General features: G+C 31.5%; 2 protein-coding genes across 3 annotated transcripts; both read right to left on the bottom strand.

Moving 5' to 3' along the window:
- Positions 1–5,279: 5,279 nt before the first annotated feature.
- Positions 5,280–8,572, bottom strand: LOC114282369 (cell division cycle 20.2, cofactor of APC complex). The gene is made up of 8 exons (XM_028225009.2): positions 8,296–8,572; positions 8,083–8,181; positions 7,582–7,773; positions 7,008–7,277; positions 6,827–6,929; positions 6,422–6,738; positions 5,701–5,862; positions 5,280–5,605 (listed from the first exon to the last, which is right to left on the bottom strand). Exons 1-8 carry the CDS (start codon positions 8,398–8,400, stop codon positions 5,465–5,467), a joined length of 1,389 nt encoding a protein of 462 aa, XP_028080810.2. The 5' UTR covers positions 8,401–8,572; the 3' UTR covers positions 5,280–5,464.
- A 4,736-nt stretch (positions 8,573–13,308) lies between these two features.
- Positions 13,309–19,722, bottom strand: LOC145795121 (translocase of chloroplast 34-like). Of its 2 annotated transcripts, none has more exons than XM_082878018.1 (8): positions 19,388–19,722; positions 19,096–19,194; positions 18,246–18,353; positions 18,044–18,168; positions 17,604–17,868; positions 13,993–14,061; positions 13,727–13,888; positions 13,309–13,626 (listed from the first exon to the last, which is right to left on the bottom strand). In XM_082878018.1, exons 2-8 carry the CDS (start codon positions 19,189–19,191, stop codon positions 13,549–13,551), a joined length of 903 nt encoding a protein of 300 aa, XP_082734144.1. In that variant the 5' UTR covers positions 19,192–19,194; positions 19,388–19,722; the 3' UTR covers positions 13,309–13,548. The 2 variants fall into 2 exon arrangements, with proteins under 2 accessions (XP_082734144.1, XP_082734149.1); XM_082878023.1 differs by having other exon boundaries at positions 18,246–18,398; positions 19,388–19,644.
- Positions 19,723–19,735: the final 13 nt, after the last annotated feature.

Genomic DNA, 19,735 nt, shown 5'->3' with positions numbered 1-19,735 from the left:
ATGACAATCACAATCACAATCACAATCACAATCACAATTACGAGCACTATCACTAATACTAGTCTATAGAACACTTCTTGACTATCACTTGTTTCAAACACTCTTTGACTATCCTTTGAGTTTTTACTTTCACTTGCTTAACTATATCCATATAAATTCTCTAACCCTCTTATTTATAACTTTTTTGACATACCAAAAAAGGTTTGTGATACGAAATTTGAAAAGTTCCCAAATTTATGAGATAATTGTTATTATTTTTTTGGATTGAAGAAAATTAAGATAACTGAGATGAAGCAAAATCTTCCACAATGGCATTATCTAACATAACTGAATATAGGTCATTGTCATCCTATATTATATTTTTGGAAATTTCCATTTATGAATATATATGCAGAATCTTTTACAACAACGGCTCTTTTTGACTATCCTTTGCATCTCTTAGTTATTTAGCTGCCGTTTGGCAAATGAGGTAAAAGTGAGGTGGGATTAAAAAAATATAAATTAGACTAAATAAATTAATAAGACAAAATGATACATTTAAATTATAATCATTTTATTTTTTTCTCACAAAAAAAAATAAAAAGGTCAAAAAATTCTTTCCAAATAGAACTAATTTAATCAGGTTAAATGAGCTAAAAAATAAAAAAGTCGGGCTAAACAAATTCTTTCCAAACGAACCCTAAGACGATTCATAATATGGTTTTATTTGTATTTTTTTAGGAAATTACAAATACATCTCCTCATATTTGCTTAAAATATGAATTATTTCCTATTATTCTAATAATTATAGATACTCTCTTATTAGAATTTTTTTATTTAATAAAATTAATAGAAAATATAAAATTTCTAACTACTATCCTATGTAACAATCAGATTACTTAAATTGTTAATTAAAATATATTTCTGATATCATTTAAGACTGTTAATTGACTTTCTGATTTGTTAATAAAACCATTTGTTATGCAATTAGAATTTAAAGGGGCGAAATGTAATTTCTAGAACACATGAGACAATATGTATTTTAGGCAAACTTTAAGGGATGCGTTTGTATTTTACCTCCTTTTTTGTTTGTACAAAAATGAATGTAAATAGGCTACTCTATATACTCATCATTTTGAACAAAAAAAGATCGCCTACAAAACTAAAAACAAAGTGAAATTCAAAAGAAACTATTGGGACCACTAATAATGAAGAAATTACTTCAATAATCCCTATAATTAGAGATGTAATCAGTTTGATATGGTCAATATTTAGATAAAAAATTACATTGAATCGATAATGTTTGTTTTATTATTTTGAACACTGATGCAAACCACTTCTCCCATCAAATTGCACCGAACCGAACCAATTGAAACGGTTCAATTTGGTGTTGTTTAATCGGCCTAGGATTTTCAAACATGAGCCACTTTTAAATATAATCATTAATCTATATAAAAATATTAAATTAGTTATTTGTCTACCATTTCAAACATATCTAATCCATCCATTTAATACATACTTTTTAATTCATAAATTAACAAAAAATATATATATATATATATATATTAAGATTTCAAGAATAATGAGTTAGAGTTAATATTATATATAATAAAAGTTTACAAACTGAGGTTAGAAAAATGATAAGGTTAATACTTTATTATACTTATTAATATCATTATATTATTAGATTATATATATATATTATAAATACAATATATGTTGAAACGGTCGATTTCAGTTTAGATTGGTGGACAAGGTACTTAGACCGATACCGAACCAAAAATAGAAAAAAAATTAAACTTAAAAACTACAAAAACCAATTCTTATTAAAAAACGGACCAAATATAACCATTTTAATCCGATTCAATCGGTTTAGTCAATTTTTTCTATTTTTCTTACATTCCTATCTATAATTTATTTTCATTTTCATCACTCTAATTTTTTCTCTAGTATTGTATTTTGGTGAGAAATTATCGCCTTGGTAGTATTGTGAAGCCCGATGGAATATCAAGTCTTTAGAGTAAAATTGTCTTTTCTCAAATTTGTTTTAAAAAAACTGTTATTTGATCATAAAAGCTTCGGAAAATTCGGTTTTCATACATTTAATTATTTTAGTGCATACACTTAATGAAATATTATTTTAATAGTAATTATATTCTAAACTAAAATGACTATAATGAACATCCACTAGCACCCATAATATTATATAAAAATATTTTCGATACACATCTTTTAAAAATAAAAATAAAAATCTCAATGTGCACATTTTGAGTAAAACAAAAACAAAAACCCTAGTTTTTCTATTGTTATCATTTTGCTTGCTATACACTTTATACTCCTCTATTACTTGCAAAGCAATACTCTCATAACAACTCTCATATTATTTTAATCTCTATATTTATACTCAATTAGTGATGAAAAAGTTTTTTTTTTTTTGTGCAAAACTTTTTTTTTTTTTCCCTTTCATGGTTATTAGTCAGACAACCAGTACCGAATTATTTCATTATATTCAGAAATCAACTGCAGAAAGCTTTTTTATTTTTTTTGGGAACAAATTTGTCGAACTAATCACTTTTATTCCGAAGTTAAGTTTCGAATTAAATGTATAATTTCGGAAAACCAGTGCCGAAATCTCCAAATCGCAAAACATAAAAAAAAAATTAAAATTAAAAATGAAAAGAAGAGGGTTTTATGGCAATGGAGTGCACAGAGATTTAGAAATGACAAATGTAATAACAAAATGAACAGATGCCTCATCTTCAACAATATTTTGGAGGGGTTTCAATGATGTTTTTAATGGAAGTTCAATAAGATCTTCAATGAAGGTCTTCAATTGAGGACTTTGTCTTCATTTCACACTATGGTTTTGCATGGTCTTCATGTGGGTTTACAAATCTAGAAGTAAGGTCACTCAACAAGTGTGTGGAAAAGAGAGTTGAGTGTGTGTACAATAATTATAAGTGAATGAAATAATTGTAACTTTCAGTATGTGAATTGAGAAAATTTATTAATAATCAAATTAATAAATATATATACTGTAAGAATATATATACTTGTGTGTGTGAAAATTGAATTTGTCACAAGTTTATAGAAGTATTTCTAATTAGGAAACAATCTCAAAGAAATCTGACAACTGTCTTCTTATCCAAGAGAGATAAGACAGAATGTGTGTTTCATAGTCTCCGACACATTCACCTTCTTTCCATTTTAGGGTTTTACTGTAGTTATATATGTATATATATATATATATATAGAAATCGGATTCACTAAATTTAAATGATGGTAATGACTCATTGCCACATCAATTTGTAAAACAAATTTATTTTGTTAATATATCACGTATAACAATTTCATTTTTAAATTGATGAAAACTCTTAAAAATGTATAAAAGTTATTATTTGATGGTTGAACTATCCGAAAAAATTATCTATAATTTTTAGATAATTAAACCAACTCTCATCTCCTAATGCAAAACATGGATAGGCCGTGTCAAAGCAACCAAACCCAAAAAAAATTAGAAGGATTTAGGGTATAATTTGTGTCCATAGGATAGGTTTTGACCAATAAAATGCAATGGCATGATTTCAGAAATTTATCCCAAAAATAAAAGTATTATCCATGTATATATTATACAAAAGTGAGGTTTTAAGAGTTGGACTTCTCAAAACTTCAAAATCTCAACTCAAAATTTTTTTAATTTTTAAATTTTGGTTTATTATACTTTCTATCTCTAAACTATCATCAAAATATTTATTTTGTCCCTAAATTATCAATTGAGTTTACTAGGTCCCTAAAATATATAAATCAAAATCTATGCAGTTACTGTATCATCGATTAAATCTATTAAGTTCCTAAAATATTTAATTCAAACCTATTTAGTCCCTAATAATATTTTAAAAAATAAAATATGAATTCATAAATATTTTAAATTAGTAAAAGACCAAATCTAGTTAAGATTTTATTCCAAAAGAAAATCTTAAATTTCTATTTTGTCCTAAAATTGTTTTGTTTTGTTATGTGTTTAATTAGTATTAGATCTTGATTTCTTGATCTTGCAAATAAAATTATAGATATACCGAAAAAGTAGAATTAAATAATTTAAGAAATAACACTTTGCTACAAATAATAATAGAACAAACTAACACATTAATTAAGTTATTAAAAAAATTAACGAAAAATCTAAAGACAATTAATTAGAAATTGTAAATAAAATTTAGCATGTAATACTAGACAAAGGAAATCCAATTGTTAACTTAAACTTGTTTAGATCCTGAAAGAATTTTCAATTGTGATATAAACCCCCACACATACATGACCTCTACAACCCCCACTCTCATCCCAACCACTCATAATGTAGGGTCTACACATACATGAGTGGACCCCACACACACATCAAAGGCCAAAATCAAATTGGGGGTCATGCCACCCCAAAAAAAGGGTCCCAAACATTTCTTTTAAATTAAATACTTTAGAGAGATAACATATGCAATTGATTGATTAGGAACTAAATAGATTTTGATTTATATATTTTAGGGACATAATAAACTTGATTGATAGTTTGGGGACTAAGTAAATAATTCGACGATAACACAGGGGTAGAAAATGTAACAAACCCTTTAAATTTTAGAAAGGTTAAGACTATGTCACAACAAATTTATATTAGATCATACTTCATTTATTCAAAGAAAAAAAAGATTAAATACTAATAATAATAATTCTACACCTACTAACAATCTTAGTAAAAATACAAAAATCTAAATGTGATTGGTCCTCAAAAACACAATGATATTTAAACACCCAATAATATTTGGACATGTATATTTTTAATAGTAGGATTTTAAGTAGATGTAGCACTGTTAAAAAAAACAAACAAGCTTTTGAGAAAGTGTAGGCCATGTTTTCTCTTTTCTTTTTTCTTGTTTTTTTTAAAGTTAAATGAGCCTGCTCTCTGTCACTGACCCCAAAGAAAGCTTGATTTTTGCCTCCACTACCTACTGGGTAAAAAAAACTAGAAAGTAGAAACCAAAGAAAGGGAAGACAAAGTTCCTACTATACAGTTCATTATTTTATTTTTTTTAGGGGGCAAGTATTCATTATTTGAATTATAGAGAAAAATAATTTCACTGATGGGTTTCGTTCTAAATGAATCTTTAGTAAATTTATCTGCTGCTAGCCTTTTGTTAATTTTAAGCATTTTCTTTGCACAATGGATTGATTACTCTCTTGGTTTTTAGCAATACCAGAGCTGTCCACAAGGTATGTGAACCACCATAGTTAAGGGCTTAATGAGGACTCCTGAATTTTAAGAATAAAATTAAAAATAATAATAATCCAAAGTTATGTCCCCATTGGGCAACAAGGATCTCAGAGAATTACTCCTCAAGACTACTGATTCCCAATCTTCAAAAAATTGCATCATTAGACATTTTTCCAACATTGATTGTAAACACAGCATACCAAACATTCCAATTCCCTATCATCACATCTATCTTATTGGGGATGTCTTGAGCGACAACAAGCCATCCAATTGAGAAACCTTTTTGTCTGGCTGTGGCGGTCCAAAAATCTCCCACAAGCGCAGCGTCTCATCTGCCACCGCTGATATCACATTCAATCCATCCGGGCTCTGCAATAGATCAATAATTCAAAGGGGAGAGCAATTATAAGGTTCAAGCAGATCTAAATTCAAGCTCTTTCTAGTTTTGAAGGACTAATTCAGACCTGAGAAAGGTGGAGGACTCTGGATGAGTGGCATGCTGACCTGCCTACTGTAGACATGGAAGGGTACCTCCACAAGCACAGCTGGTTTTTGCACTCGCTTGCACTGTAACCGTGGCCACTCAGTATCTCCTTGTGATGCCTGTTCCATTCCAAGCCACAAACCTGTTGATCATATACAACACCAAATTACTAAATGCAATGCAAATATTAATTTGTATTCAAATTTGTAAATTCTGAACCAAAACACTGAAACAGTAACAAGTGATAGTTCAATAACAATTTATGAAACAGTCTATGCAATATTTGCTGCCTAATGATTAACAGAAACAGATGGCCAAGATTTAAGTATTATGAGACCACTAAATTTACTGTTTTGAAATGAAAGTGCATCCATGTTTCGGAAAGTGCTTTCCAAAACGTAAATCAATAAGGTGTTAGCATTTTCTGGTACGACTTCCCTGAGAACCTAAGGTCTCATTTTTTATGCTTAGCCTAGGGTCTCAAAAACCTTAGGCCACACAATGGTTTTCGTTTTTGGTTTTTTGTTTTCATTTTTCAGAAAACACATAATCCCTTTTGTATGCACCCAAATTTTCAAGTAAACAGTATGTCGGAATCAATTCAAGGAAAAATTATTCCCATTTTATTTAGCTTTATCCATTTTCTCTATCTATAAAAAAATAATAAAAAGTGAAAAATGAAAGGACTCTGTTAGACTTGCCTGTGCTTGAGTATCAATGCTGTTAATGCACAACCCATTTTGTATGCTCCATAACTTAATACACCCATCCATTGTACCTCCACCAGAGGCTAGCACATGTGAGTCATATGGGCACCAAGCAAGGGCCTTGACAGCTCCATTATGCTCATCCAACCTATGCAAGAAATGGGATGAACTCATCTTTGAAGCTTCCCAAATGTAAATCATATTGTCATTGCCACCACTTGCCAATAGATTGCCTCTGTTCGACCACTTCAATCCGCATACTTGATGGGCATGCGTTTGTACACGACAAATCATACTGTTCCTCACTCTAACTGTCAAAGAAAGCAAGCTTGAAATCAACACAATCAAGTGTCAAAAAATACATAGCCAAAGCTTAAAAGGATGTAATAATTCTATTACCATCATGATTGATGATGGATCTGTCTTGGCTCCCTGATGTTAGTATGTGGCCATTCCATGCTAAAGTGCCTACCTTTTTCTGATGACCTTCTAGGATTCTAACCTGTGCATAAAAGGCAAAATGTAGTGAAATTTCACTGTTTTAAAAGTTTAGAAGACCAAGATAGAGAGAGGGTTGTACAGGTTTGAGAGCCTCGGCATCCCAGAGATGAATCTCTGAGCACATATGTCCAACCGCGACTGCCTTGGCATCATCAGACCAGGCTACACTTGAAGGGTAATCGTTGCCACGATCTACTTGAAACAGCTTTTGAGTGTTACTGTTCTCAGCATTCCACATGTATACCTCTGATCCTAAAGCAATAGCAAGAATGTTGTTTTTTCCCCAATCCATGATGTTCAAATAGTAATCATCCTTTAAACGCGGCGCATCCAGGATTCGGGCTTCTTTCTGCTATATACAATATTACATCACGGTATTAATTTGGAAGTGTAAATTCCAGAGGCTGTTCATTAACCTCTAGAGTTGATATTTTCAACATCAAAGCCTCAATTTCATATTTTTTAAAACAATGACATATAAACACTCAAAATCACTTTGACTGAAGACTTGGAAGTCCAAAAATGGTAATGTAATATGTCTGTCAACCTAAAATCTCCCTCCGATTAATTTCATTTTTGGAATCTGTTTTCTAAAAAACAATAAAAATTAAAATATTGCTTGCCATTTTAAATAACTGTGAAGAATCATGTACCTTGGGGAAGTTTCGGTATTGCTTCGTATTATTGGTATGATTAAAAGCCTCCTCTTCACTACGCCGCATCTCATCAACAAGACGAAGCGATTTTCTACTTGATTTTGGGCTACCCCTGAAAACCAGCATCTTGAATGGTCTTCCTTCAGAATCCAAATTCAGATTCTCCTCCACCTTCTGTCGGTATTCGTGCTGGCACAAAAAGAAAAACACCCAATAAATCAAAAAGCCCTTTTGATTATTTCAAGTTTTCAGTACATTCTTCATAACCCACCAACAAAACTTAAAACTCCTAAATACCAATTAAAATAAATCTGACAGGTTCTTCATGCCACAATCAAAACATTCAAGAAACAGAGTACCCACTGAAGAAAATTTCAGTAACTACATAGCACAACCACAAATTTCAAGAACTCTAACAAAACCAATAGCCCATATGAGAGAATTTCAAGAAATCATGGAGAGAGAGAGAGAGAGAGAGAGAGAGAGAGAGAGACTAACATTGAATTTAGAATTGCTGGTTTCTTTAGTCCAGCTTGTAAGCAAAGTGTGGGCTTGATCAAGATCCATCAAACTCCTATTGGGTATAAACCGATCTCCCTAACATATACCAAAATGAAAAAGAAACGTAGAAATGAGACAATTTAGATCAATTGTTTCACAGAAACATGAAAAATTCTCAGAGAATTATTGAAGAAAAGGGTCTAATGATACCGGGAAATCATATTGAACGGGACTGCCGCTGAGGAGGCGAGTTGGAGAGTACCAATCGGTTTGTAATCTCCACATGGTGTTTGGATCCATCGATTGGTCACCCATTGAGAAAGCAGAAAGTAATTGAATCGATCACTGTTGGTTCTTTGTGTTGAGTCTGAAGAACAAGAACTAACGGTTGTGTGAAGGGCCTATTTAATAATTGTTGGCGCCAAAATTATGTTAATGTTTCTGAAACGGTCAAGTGTTCGTTAGTTTCCTCTCGGCCAACCGTCGCGGGTTTTACGGTTGTTTTTGTAGTTTTTGAAGTTGAAGGGAAATTCGAATTCCTTTTTTGCCCCTGTATTTGAAAACTCACAATTCCAAAAAGAAAGAAAGAAGGAAATTGTATTCACTTCAATTGATGGCATAAATCTGGGGAAAATCATATGGTGTATCTCCTATCTCCATAATGGAAAATGATATATACATGAACAAAATTTTAAAAAAAAATTCGGACATTGATTTTAGGAATATTTACCAATAAATCTCATCTCACAAACAAATACTCCAATTAGTTACAAGTTTTTTCTATTGATCTGTTAAGTCTTATTAGTGGAGAGTTTCTTTCCATGTGGTCCTATTTTGTATTTTGGTAGTGTTTTGATGGACGATTATACCATTTTATTAATGTAACAGGTATTAATGTGACGCTCTAAAAAAATTAAGAACTCACTTTTCCTAAATGTGATAACGTGGCGGGTATGATGTGACACTCTAAAACTTTTATTCTAAAAAAAATAAAAACTTCTTTAGTATGCATTTTCTTAATGTGACAACGTAGCGGATATGATGTAACACTTTAAAAAAAAAATCTTTAGTGTACTTTTTCTTCATGTGATAACGTGACAGGTATGATGTGGCAATTCAAAAAAAATAAAAACTCCTTAGTGTACTTTTTCAAACGTGACAACATGACGGTTATGATGTGACACTCTAAAAAAAATATACTCTAATGTGGCAAGTATTAATGTGACACTCCAAAAAAATAAAAAATTTCTTAGTATACTTTTCCTAAATATGACAACGTGGCGGGTATAATGTGACACTCCAAAACTTTTACTCCAAAAAAAATAAATTGTTTAATATATTTTTTCTAATGTAATAACGTAACGGGTATAATGTAACACTTCAAAAAAAAAAAAAAAAACGGTTGTGTGGCACGTACATACATCACACAAAAAGCATAAAACATAAAAAGCCCTATAATGCACTTTTGTGTTGTGTGGCACCCATTCAATCGCACAATTTGCCACGTGTTCATCATACAAACTAATAAACATATACATACAGCCACACGGGACTAATGCTTACCACCAATAACACACCAATTTAAATCACACAACTGTTTATAAAGTCAAACAAAGGTCACTTTTGTCTTTTACATAACATAAAGGACTAAATGGATCACAAGCATTAATCTGGGACCAAATAGAACATAAATTCAACATTTAGGATTTATGGGTAACTCTCTCTTTATTATCTATATATATATATATATTTTTAATGATTATAAAATAAAAATAAAAATTTATAATTAGTTTACATTAAAAAGGATCATTACAGATATAATGAAATATCTTCGTTACAAATATACAGTGAAAATGATAGTTTTGACATAATTACTTCAATTTTTTTTGTTGTGTTTGGTTGGAAAATCTAGGAAATGATTTGGAAAGGGAAATGAAAAGAGTAAGTGAAATGTGAGTAAAATATACATTTATTTCATCTAGTTTCCCATACATTTCTCCTTTCTCTTTTAAAATTTCCGAACCAAATACACTGTTAGTTACTTTAAAAGGATTGGAACTAATGCAGATATGTGAAAACATTTTAAAAAATGTGATAAAATATAAAGTTGAGTGTAAAACATATGACAATATTATTTTTCTACCCATGATTACTGAATTACTGATCAAAAAAGAGCCAAGCATTACGTAAATTAAAACACTAAAAACATATCCAATGGGTTGTTTAAAAGAATATTGTTAACTATTATGAAGTGTTTTGGAAAGTTAGTAAAAAGTTAATTTTTTAACTTTTTAGTTTATTTTGTTTTTTTGTAAGTAAAAAATGTGAGAAATGATATGACCCAAAATGGATAAAAAACTAAAAGTTGGGTAAAAAACTACTTCCCAAACCATGATCCTATTTTAGATTTGGCTATTATAATAGTTATTTTAACAAACTCTTACAGGCTAGTTATATTTTAAAAAATTTTAAAGGCTTTTAAATAATTATATGGATAAATAGGTTAAATATAAAATAACGTTGAATTTTTTTTTTTTCCTTTTATTTCTTCAATAATTGATATCCAAACAAGAGAAGGTGTGAATTGAGAATTCTTATGGTATGCAAATAAAACGTCCTATCATTGCACGTAAGAACACCAGTAGCTCCCAAGTTAACCACCACAGCACAGTAGTCACCGAGCCGTGTAGGGAAGGCAGAGCCATTGGCTAGTGGAAGTCACCATGGCAGTTCTTGGTTCATCTTTGAGAATTCCTCCATGCAACACCAATTGATCGTAGTAACAGTTGTCTTCTACAGCTAATGTTTAGCGCAGTTTGATAGTTAACTGTAATAGTAACTGGATTGTCGGCAATTGCATATGGTGTAGACATGTAGGAAAAGATCAGATTGTTTTAAAGCAATGTCGGATTTGTTGACCTCAATCGGTTGAGGCAGACCAAATCACATCACACTGATAAAAACCTCAAATCAAAATGATTTAGTAGGACACCTAGTTCTCCAGCAATCGATGTTAACAAGATGGGTTGGGGGCTTTTCCCACACCAAGTCAAAATAACAACTTATTTCCCAAATTAGGTAGTTCGGACGGAATTTTTAAATTAGGCTAAAACGTGGTTACAAACCACGCTTTTACCTTTTTTGTGGCTCTCTCATGAAAAATTTATAAAATCGTAAAAGCGTGGTTACAAACTACGCTTTTAATTAAGAAAGCATGGTAAATTTGATTTATACGTAATTTTTTTTTTCCAAAAAATGTGGTTACAAACCACGTTTATACTATTGACAAAAAAAAACATGGATAATAACAACGCATGTAACCAAAATGTAAGAACGTGTTTTTTCAACACAAAACCACACTCATAGGGCTTCATTCTCACACACTCACTCAGACACCCCCCCCCCCCCTCTCTCTCTCTCTCTCTCTCTCTCTCACCCACCACACTCACACACTTACATATAATATATATAAATTTTATTTTATAAAATTGAGACTAATATTAAATATATATATATATATATATAATAATAATTTATAATAGTAAATAATAATTAACTTTATAATTTTTATAAATATAAATCATTTTTATATAATTTTAGAAATAATTTTTTACAAATTAAATTAAAACAATCATACATACGTATGTATATAACCTGCCCAAACATTAAAATGATAATTATTTTTTACCCTTAAATGATAATTATTTTTTATTTTTTATTTCTTAACCAAATTAATTTTTAATTTAAAAAAAAATCTAAAAATCTAACCATACATAGCCTAAAAATCTTTTAATAAGTCATTTTTTACGTTGGTAACTTATTTAATTATTTGTTAATTTTACGACATTTTTATCATCTGAGGCATGTTTGGTAACCATTTCGTTTTTAATTTTCAATTTATATTTACAAAAAATTTAAAAAAAATCATAAAAACTTGTTTGATAATTTTTTTTAGTTTATAAATGGTTATCTCAATTTGTAAATTTGAGGAAAAAATGTAAATTCAAAAAATGAGTTTACATTGGTTTTTAAACAAAAATTTAAAAATTTTACTAACAAATTTTTTTTTCAATTAATTTTTTTTTCAAATAAATTCAAAAAATGAGTTTATGTTGGTTTGTAAATAATTTTTTTTTTCAAAGAAACTCATTTTTTAAATTTACGTTTTTTACTCAAATTTACAAATTGAGACAACCATTTATAAACTAAAAAAATTATCAAACAAGTTTTTATGATAGTTTTTAAAATTTTTGTAAATATAAATTGAAAACTGAAAACGAAATGATTACCAAACATGCCTCAGATAGTAAAAATGTCGTAAAATTAACAAATAATTAAATAAGTTACAAACGTAAAAAAATGACTTATTAAAAGATTTTTAGGCTATATATGGTTTGATTTTTAATTTTTTTTTTTTAAATTAAAAATTAATTTGATTAAGAAATAAAAAATAAAGAATAATTATCATTTAAGAGTAAAAAATAATTATCATTTTAACTTTTAGACAGGTTATATACATACGAACGTATGGTTTGTTTTAATTTAATTTGTAAAAATTATTTCTAAAATTATATAAAAATAATTTATATTTACAAAAATTATAAAAATTATATAGTTAATTATTATTTGCTAGTATAAATTATTATTATATATATTTAATATTAGTCTCAATTTTATAAAATAAAATTTATAAATATTAAAAATTATATATGTGAGTGGTGGGTGTGTGTGTGAGAGAGAGAGTGAGAATGAAGCCTCTGAGTGTGGTTTTGTGTTGAAAAGGTGTTTTCAAAACACGTTTTTATATTTTGGTTAGATGCGTGGTTATTATCCACACTTTTTTTGGTCAACAGTAAAAGCGTAATTTGTAACCACGTTTTCTGGAAAAAAAAAAAAAAATTACTTAAAAGCGTGGTTCTTAACAACGTTTTATGTATAAATCAAATTTCTTTAAATGCGTGGTTTGTAACCACGCTTTCTTAATTAAAAGAGTGGTTTCGCTTTTACGATTTTACAAATTTTCCACGGGAAGGCCACAAAAACGGTAAAAGCGTGGTTTGTAACCACGTTTTAACCTTGTTTGGAAATTCCATTTGAACTAGTCCTAGTTTGAAAAATAAGTTGCTATTTTGGCTTAGTTTGGGAAAAACCCCGATGGGTTCAAGCAAAGGTTATCATCAACCTTTTTGTCATAATGCTTTTGAGAGGGGGGAAAAAAAAGACTGACATAAAATACCTGAAATCTTTAACAATATCCAAAGGGAAGTATATCAGTACAAAGTACACAAAACTGGTTCTCTCAAAACACATAAATAGATCCAACAGCCGCAGATTACTTCTGCCACTAACCGTGACAACTACCGATATGTAAGAAAACCTAAAAACAACGGCATCCATAGGAGAGACAGGAATTGCATCAACATTCAAAAAAAAATTCGATTAAACCTTCTGGTTCATGTCCCGCTATTCCCATGCAGGTTTACTTTCTTTCGCAATATCATCTTTGATGGCTCGTTGGATCCGTTTGATAATAAAAAAGTACTGTTGAAAAATAGAGGCAAGAATTAACAAGAAATATACAAAAAGCTCCACATTACGCGACAAAGGGATACAGAACAACCTAACAAGTGTAGAAGCTTACTTGAAATGCCAAAATCAAAGGAATCCATATTTTTCCCCTTTCATTAGGGTTTGGCCCTTCAATCAACTTTTTGTCAACCAAAATACCCTTGCTTCCATTTGAAACGATCTCTGCTATTGTTTTGACTAGATTAGGAATCCAAGCAGTCCCATTTGGAACAATCTGTGATCCAAAAAAATCCCAACATCTCAATAATCCTAAGATTGAACAATAATATAATCATAATATGATTAAAACAATTGGACGGCATGATGCAGGTTACCAACCTTCTCATCACAATCATTCTTATTACATCTCCCACTATTCTCAACCAAAACAACAGGAATAGAAGAACCCTGGGATCAGCAATTGAAACACAGAATATCAGAATTATAACATATATATATATATAATATATATATGCCTCCAAACAACTGTGCAGAATTATCAACTTATGAAGCCCAAAACAATTGTCAAGAAAAAAATCATGAGAAAGCAGCCCAATCGATGGAAATATGAAAGGGGCCATGTTAGTACAAGATAAAGCAGCTCCATTACTAGAAAAGCAATCATGCTAGAAGTAAGAACTGTGATATAACTGCAAATAATTTATATCCACCAACATGGATGTCTGTATCTTCATACCCTATCCCATTAATTCCTACCCATCCTTTCAGAAATGAATATGTATTGGTGTGAGCATGCATGCTAGTGTGTGACACGGCCAGAAATATAAAATTAGCTCTAATTCTCTCTACTGGTCCTAATTCTCTTGAATGCAGAAGTTGGTAGTGAATTTAGCACTCTGTGACATACAGTGGCAGATGCAACACAGGAACTACAACTAGTAGGGACCAAACTATAGGCATTCAAAATTGACAATAAAGTTTCGATTATTTCATTCATAGCAAAGGCATCATTCATAAGTTGTACTAAAAGATACATTTTTATAAACATAAATTTAAAAATATCATTAAATTTGTAAATAAAATTTCAGTGAATGTTAGTTAGATAGATTGTACAAAACTAATAACAACAAAAAATGATGAGACTATATAGCCTAGATGAGGGGGGAGGTTTTTTTGGTAGCTTGACTGCCCTTAGGCCCTACCACTTACATATATTACACGTACAATGATAACAAATATGGTGTTTGGTTTACTAGAATGAAACTTATAATAAAATGATCATTCAATCGAAATACTTATTCTCGTGTTTGGTTCAGTAAAAAGAAAGAAAAAAAAAATGTACATTTCAAATGGAATCACCATTGACCAATTTAGGAGAATAGTCATTCCATTGAAAACCAAGGAATAACCATTGAATTACTATTTAAAATTATCCTAATGAACCAAACACTACGTAAGATAATAAATAATTTTTTATACACAAATGTAATTATGAACACTAAATAATTTTTTGAGGCCAATATTGAAATGAAATACAAACTAGGACACTTCTACAAGGCCCACTGCTTCATAACTTACTGTCCAAGATGAAAAGCAATTCATGACTTACTTCTTACAATTCAACGTACAATTCTAGATTTGATAGCATGTTAAATACATACAGACAGAACAAGAAGTAGAGATGTATTGTTGAATCTGAGTTCTTTTACCAGAGAAGTAGGAAATCATTGGGTCTGACAAAAATCCATAAAAGATACATCGTTGAATCTAGGTTCTTTTAATGGCTAGGGAGATGGGGCTCATTTTCTACCATATTTTGGACAGAGCCTTAAGTCCACAGGTTGGTGAACAAGGGCATGCTAAGCATGCATGCATTCCAAGGTACACCTCAAGAGCCTCTAGTTTCATCATGGCAGGAGGTTGCACTCTTCTTCTAAATTTGGCATCTAATGTAGCTTCAGGAACTTGTATAACTATGCTTTAAAATATAAATCCAACAATATAACTAGGCTTTAAAATATAAAAATCTGGTCACAATTGTTGCATAACAAATCAATAAGTCTTACTATAAACCATTGAGACCTGCATTCATAAAGAGATTGTACCCAATTCCCAAGACTCTTGCTTACAGCAGGGTCTAGGAAAGTAGTAGGTGCGCAAACTTTCCCCAATTCTAGTGGAAAGGTTGATTCTTGTAACTAAAGCCTGTACCACAGTGCTGCGAGCAGATAGCACTTGCCATCACTTCAGTCACAACCTCTTGTTCAGAGAAATTAATGGACCTAGAAAGCAATTTGGATGTCTCTTTTCTTCAACATACAAATAGATGACCAAGCAACCAGTTCCGTAAAAAAATTTGTGAATTTGTCTAAAATCTTTGTTGCCTAAGGTTTTCGCTAATCCACACCCTTGCATTTATCCACCTTCATTTAGATAATGATATATGGATCACCATGAAACATCATGAGCTCCACTTCTTTTCTTCGTTTTGGCAACACACCGCCTCCCAGACTAGGGCTGTTCATAGATCCGAATCACCCGACAAATCCGACTCGAACCACCCGATCCGAAGGCAATACGGACGGTTTCGACCATTAGTTTGGTCGGCTGCGGTTCAGATTTTTGAAATTTCTACAGGTGTCGGTCAAGTGTCAGTCTTAATAAATAAAAAATTGCTAAACCCGACCCATCCGAATTATTTTTATACAATAAATATGAATCTGTCAAGGTTCATATATAATACCAATTTCCAACGGAGACCTTTACCTTTCCAAGAACCTTTTTGTCTTCCCAAGAACCTTTTTGTCTTCTCAAGGTCATCTTCCCAAGAAATGACTTGTATCCCCTATTCTCAAAGACTTATACCTACATCCTTAGAATAACTTTAAATTTATTATATTACCAATACAATTTCTGACTAAGTTTAATGCTATATCTTTTTAATTTATTATTTTTAAATAATTTTTAATGATATTACATTGAAACTAAATTTTACATAATAAAATAATTGATAAATTAAAATTTAATATTTATCAAACACATCATTAAAAATAATAAATTAATATATTTCAAATATTTTTCTTTTCTTTTCTTTTTTTTCCATCCTCTATCTAACTCTCTCCTCTGTCCCCCCATATCCCAAGAATGTCTTTCTAACTTTATTCATCACCAATGCATCTGACCAATTTCTATTATCTCTCTCTCTCGTCTACCTTTTCCTTCTCAACCCTTTTTCTTGACCGTTTCATCTCTCTCTCTCTCTCTCTCTCTCTCTCTCTCTCTCTCTCTCTCTCTCTCTATCTTTTTCCTTCTCTCTTGCACAATGATATCTCTCTGTCTCTCAATAAACCTCTCGTCTGCCTCTCCCTCTTTCTTGACCGTTTCGTTTCTTCTCTCTCTCTCTCTCAACTTTTTTTTTCCTTTCATACACACAGTGGCGCAATGAATATCTAAGCTCTACCAAAGCCCTTTAGTGAAGTGCAAGCTTTGGATTGTTAAAATTCATGACAATTGTAGTTATAACTTTCTCTCTCCCTCACTCTTGATTTCTGAACACTCATGCTTGGCGATGGTGTCAAGTGACGATGATAATTGTGCGATGATGTGTGGGTATAGCCTCGCTATTATTAATTTTTTTTTTTTCAATATCACTTTTTCCGATCTGGTCTAAATCAGTATTTATGTATTTAGATTGTATATATTTTTTATTTTGAGTTTTGTTCGAATGTGAAAAAAAAAAAAAACTGGTTTGTATGTATCATCCGTCCGATCCAACCGTCAAACCGAATCGCTTGGTTCGGACGATTTCGACCAGTATGGCGGTTGAAAGCGGGTGATTCATATTCTCACCCGACATGCTCGGTTCGGCTAGCGGTTAGGGGGTGAACCCGAGCCGACTCGACCCGTGAACACCCTTATCCCAGACCATGTTTCATTCTCAAATGCATTACAAATCAACCACCCTCCAAAAGAATAAAGAAATAAAATACCTGCATATCTTGCTTCTTTATCCGAGCTCCCATACGAACAACTTTTAAAAGAGCCTCTGATCTTTTAGAGAAGAAATCCTCATAACTCAAAGCATCCGGAGGTGAGAGCTGAGCATGTGTCAGTACAACCAATCCTCGGTTCCATATTTCTTTACCAAAACTCTCAGTTATAGCTCTGACAACCTGCCTATCCAAGTTATCCACTCTATACGCATCCAGACGGTCCACGTAAAGCAAAACATCTATGGTCTTGTTCAAAAGGAACCTGTTCAGACAGCCAAACCCAAAACAAATTCAAAGTCATTCAAGCATATGAGGGTCCAAAATATACACAGTTACCATACAAAACAAAATCCCACATTTTAAATGCATCAGAAATAACATCTTATAATCGAAAAACTGTAAACTTTAGTTTCGTGTATAGCTAAGCGGATACAAACCTTTTTATGATCTCAAGTGCCTGGTCATTGACATATCCTCCTTCAACGAGCCCTGGAGTGTCAATTACATTCAATGTAAATCCTGCTCGTGAACGTGAAACCATCACAGGTCTTGGTCCTTCCGACTGCAAAATCATACAAGGCATATGTTCAATACATGATGACCAGCTATTGGTCTGCAGTAAAAGTTAAAAATAGATACCTGGAAAGCACTGACAGCCACTACTCTTTCCCCTATGATGGAGTTCACAGTTGAAGATTTTCCGACACCTCCTTTCCCCATCACAAGAATTGTCAAGGAGTTCACATTCTACAATAGTATATTAACAATGTCACTATCCTTTAGGTTTGGTTGCTGAAAAGAAGTTACAAATATCAAATACGGTAAGACAATGAAAAAACAAATGGATATATGGAACCCATTGGTATCATTTGCATTCCTCTTAAGGTTGTTTTCGATTTCTGTTTAAAAATAAAAACCACCAGAAGTTTAAAAATTAAATACTTTTTTTAATGAATTGTAAATTTTTGAAGAATTCAGTCGAAAAAAATAAATAGGCTGTTTCTATATAAAGTTTTTTTTTAAAAAAAAGTTCTACCAATCGCGTTTCCGTTTCCTTTTGATATTTTCTGTATTCAGGAAAAGAGGACAGGTCTTAAAATGCGATTCCAAAATGGCCCTCTCTTCTCCCCTAAACCCCAAACATTCATTCAAGTTAGTTTCTTCTTATTCCCACACTTCTAAGTATCATGTTTAAATGAGCAAGAAAGCAAAGTATGTGATATAGGAAAACAGACAATATCTCTTTTCCTTCCTTTATATTTTAATGGATAATTTTGGTATTATAAAAAATCCACAACCAATCTCACCACTTTTGAAGAGAAATCAAACCTCTAAAAAAATAACAGAGTTATCTTTCTCTCCATTTATCATCATTTTTCACCTAATTTATAAAACAAACATGATAAAAAAAAAGAGATATCTATCATTTCTCACAAAATAACAGGACATTCAAGTAATGAAAGTTGATTTTAAAAGGGTAGAAGTGGACCTCCTGCTTGAGTTTTCCAAGCAATTCAAGCATTTTGGTCTGGGTGGCAGAAGGGAACTGCTGAATCCCAGTCCATTCTCGGATTAGAGACGCCATCAACTGTTAAAAACCCAAACCCACATCACAATCAGTCACACAATTGTCAACAGACAAGTACAAAAAGTTCGAGCCATGAAATTCAACAACAAATTACATACATATGAAAGAGAAAAAATTGAAAATTGAGATAAACCCTAAGCCTGAAAAAGCATTCTTGTGAAAGAGGTGAGAGAGCTTGCTTGGAAGAGCTTACCTGAACTGTGCAAATCCAGAGAGAGAGAGAGAGAGAGAGAGATGGGTTTAGATTACGAAGATAGAAGAGGGGTTTTGAAGGGTTCTGTGATTGTGCTTGACGCACTCTCTTTCTCTCAGATACAGAACCAAACAAGATGGGCTTATCGTCTTCGATTTGTAGTAGTTGGTGTCTGTCTCTATATGTATATATGTATTGACCCTAATGCGATAATGGGTTTTGATTTGAGTGAAGGGTTTTTGATATTGGAGCAACCCGGAAACAAACTCAATGACTGGGTGCTTAAATCTTGGATGGGTTGACGGTTTCCGGATCAAAACCCGACAACATATCTTGAAAACAAAGCCT

Source organism: Camellia sinensis, chromosome 1 (assembly GCF_055761805.1).
Source record: "Camellia sinensis isolate YWXY chromosome 1, ASM5576180v1, whole genome shotgun sequence".
In the NCBI taxonomy this organism is placed as follows: domain Eukaryota; kingdom Viridiplantae; phylum Streptophyta; class Magnoliopsida; order Ericales; family Theaceae; genus Camellia; species Camellia sinensis.
The sequence above is the reverse complement of the archived record's forward strand: the minus strand, read 5'-3'. Positions and strand labels throughout refer to the sequence as shown.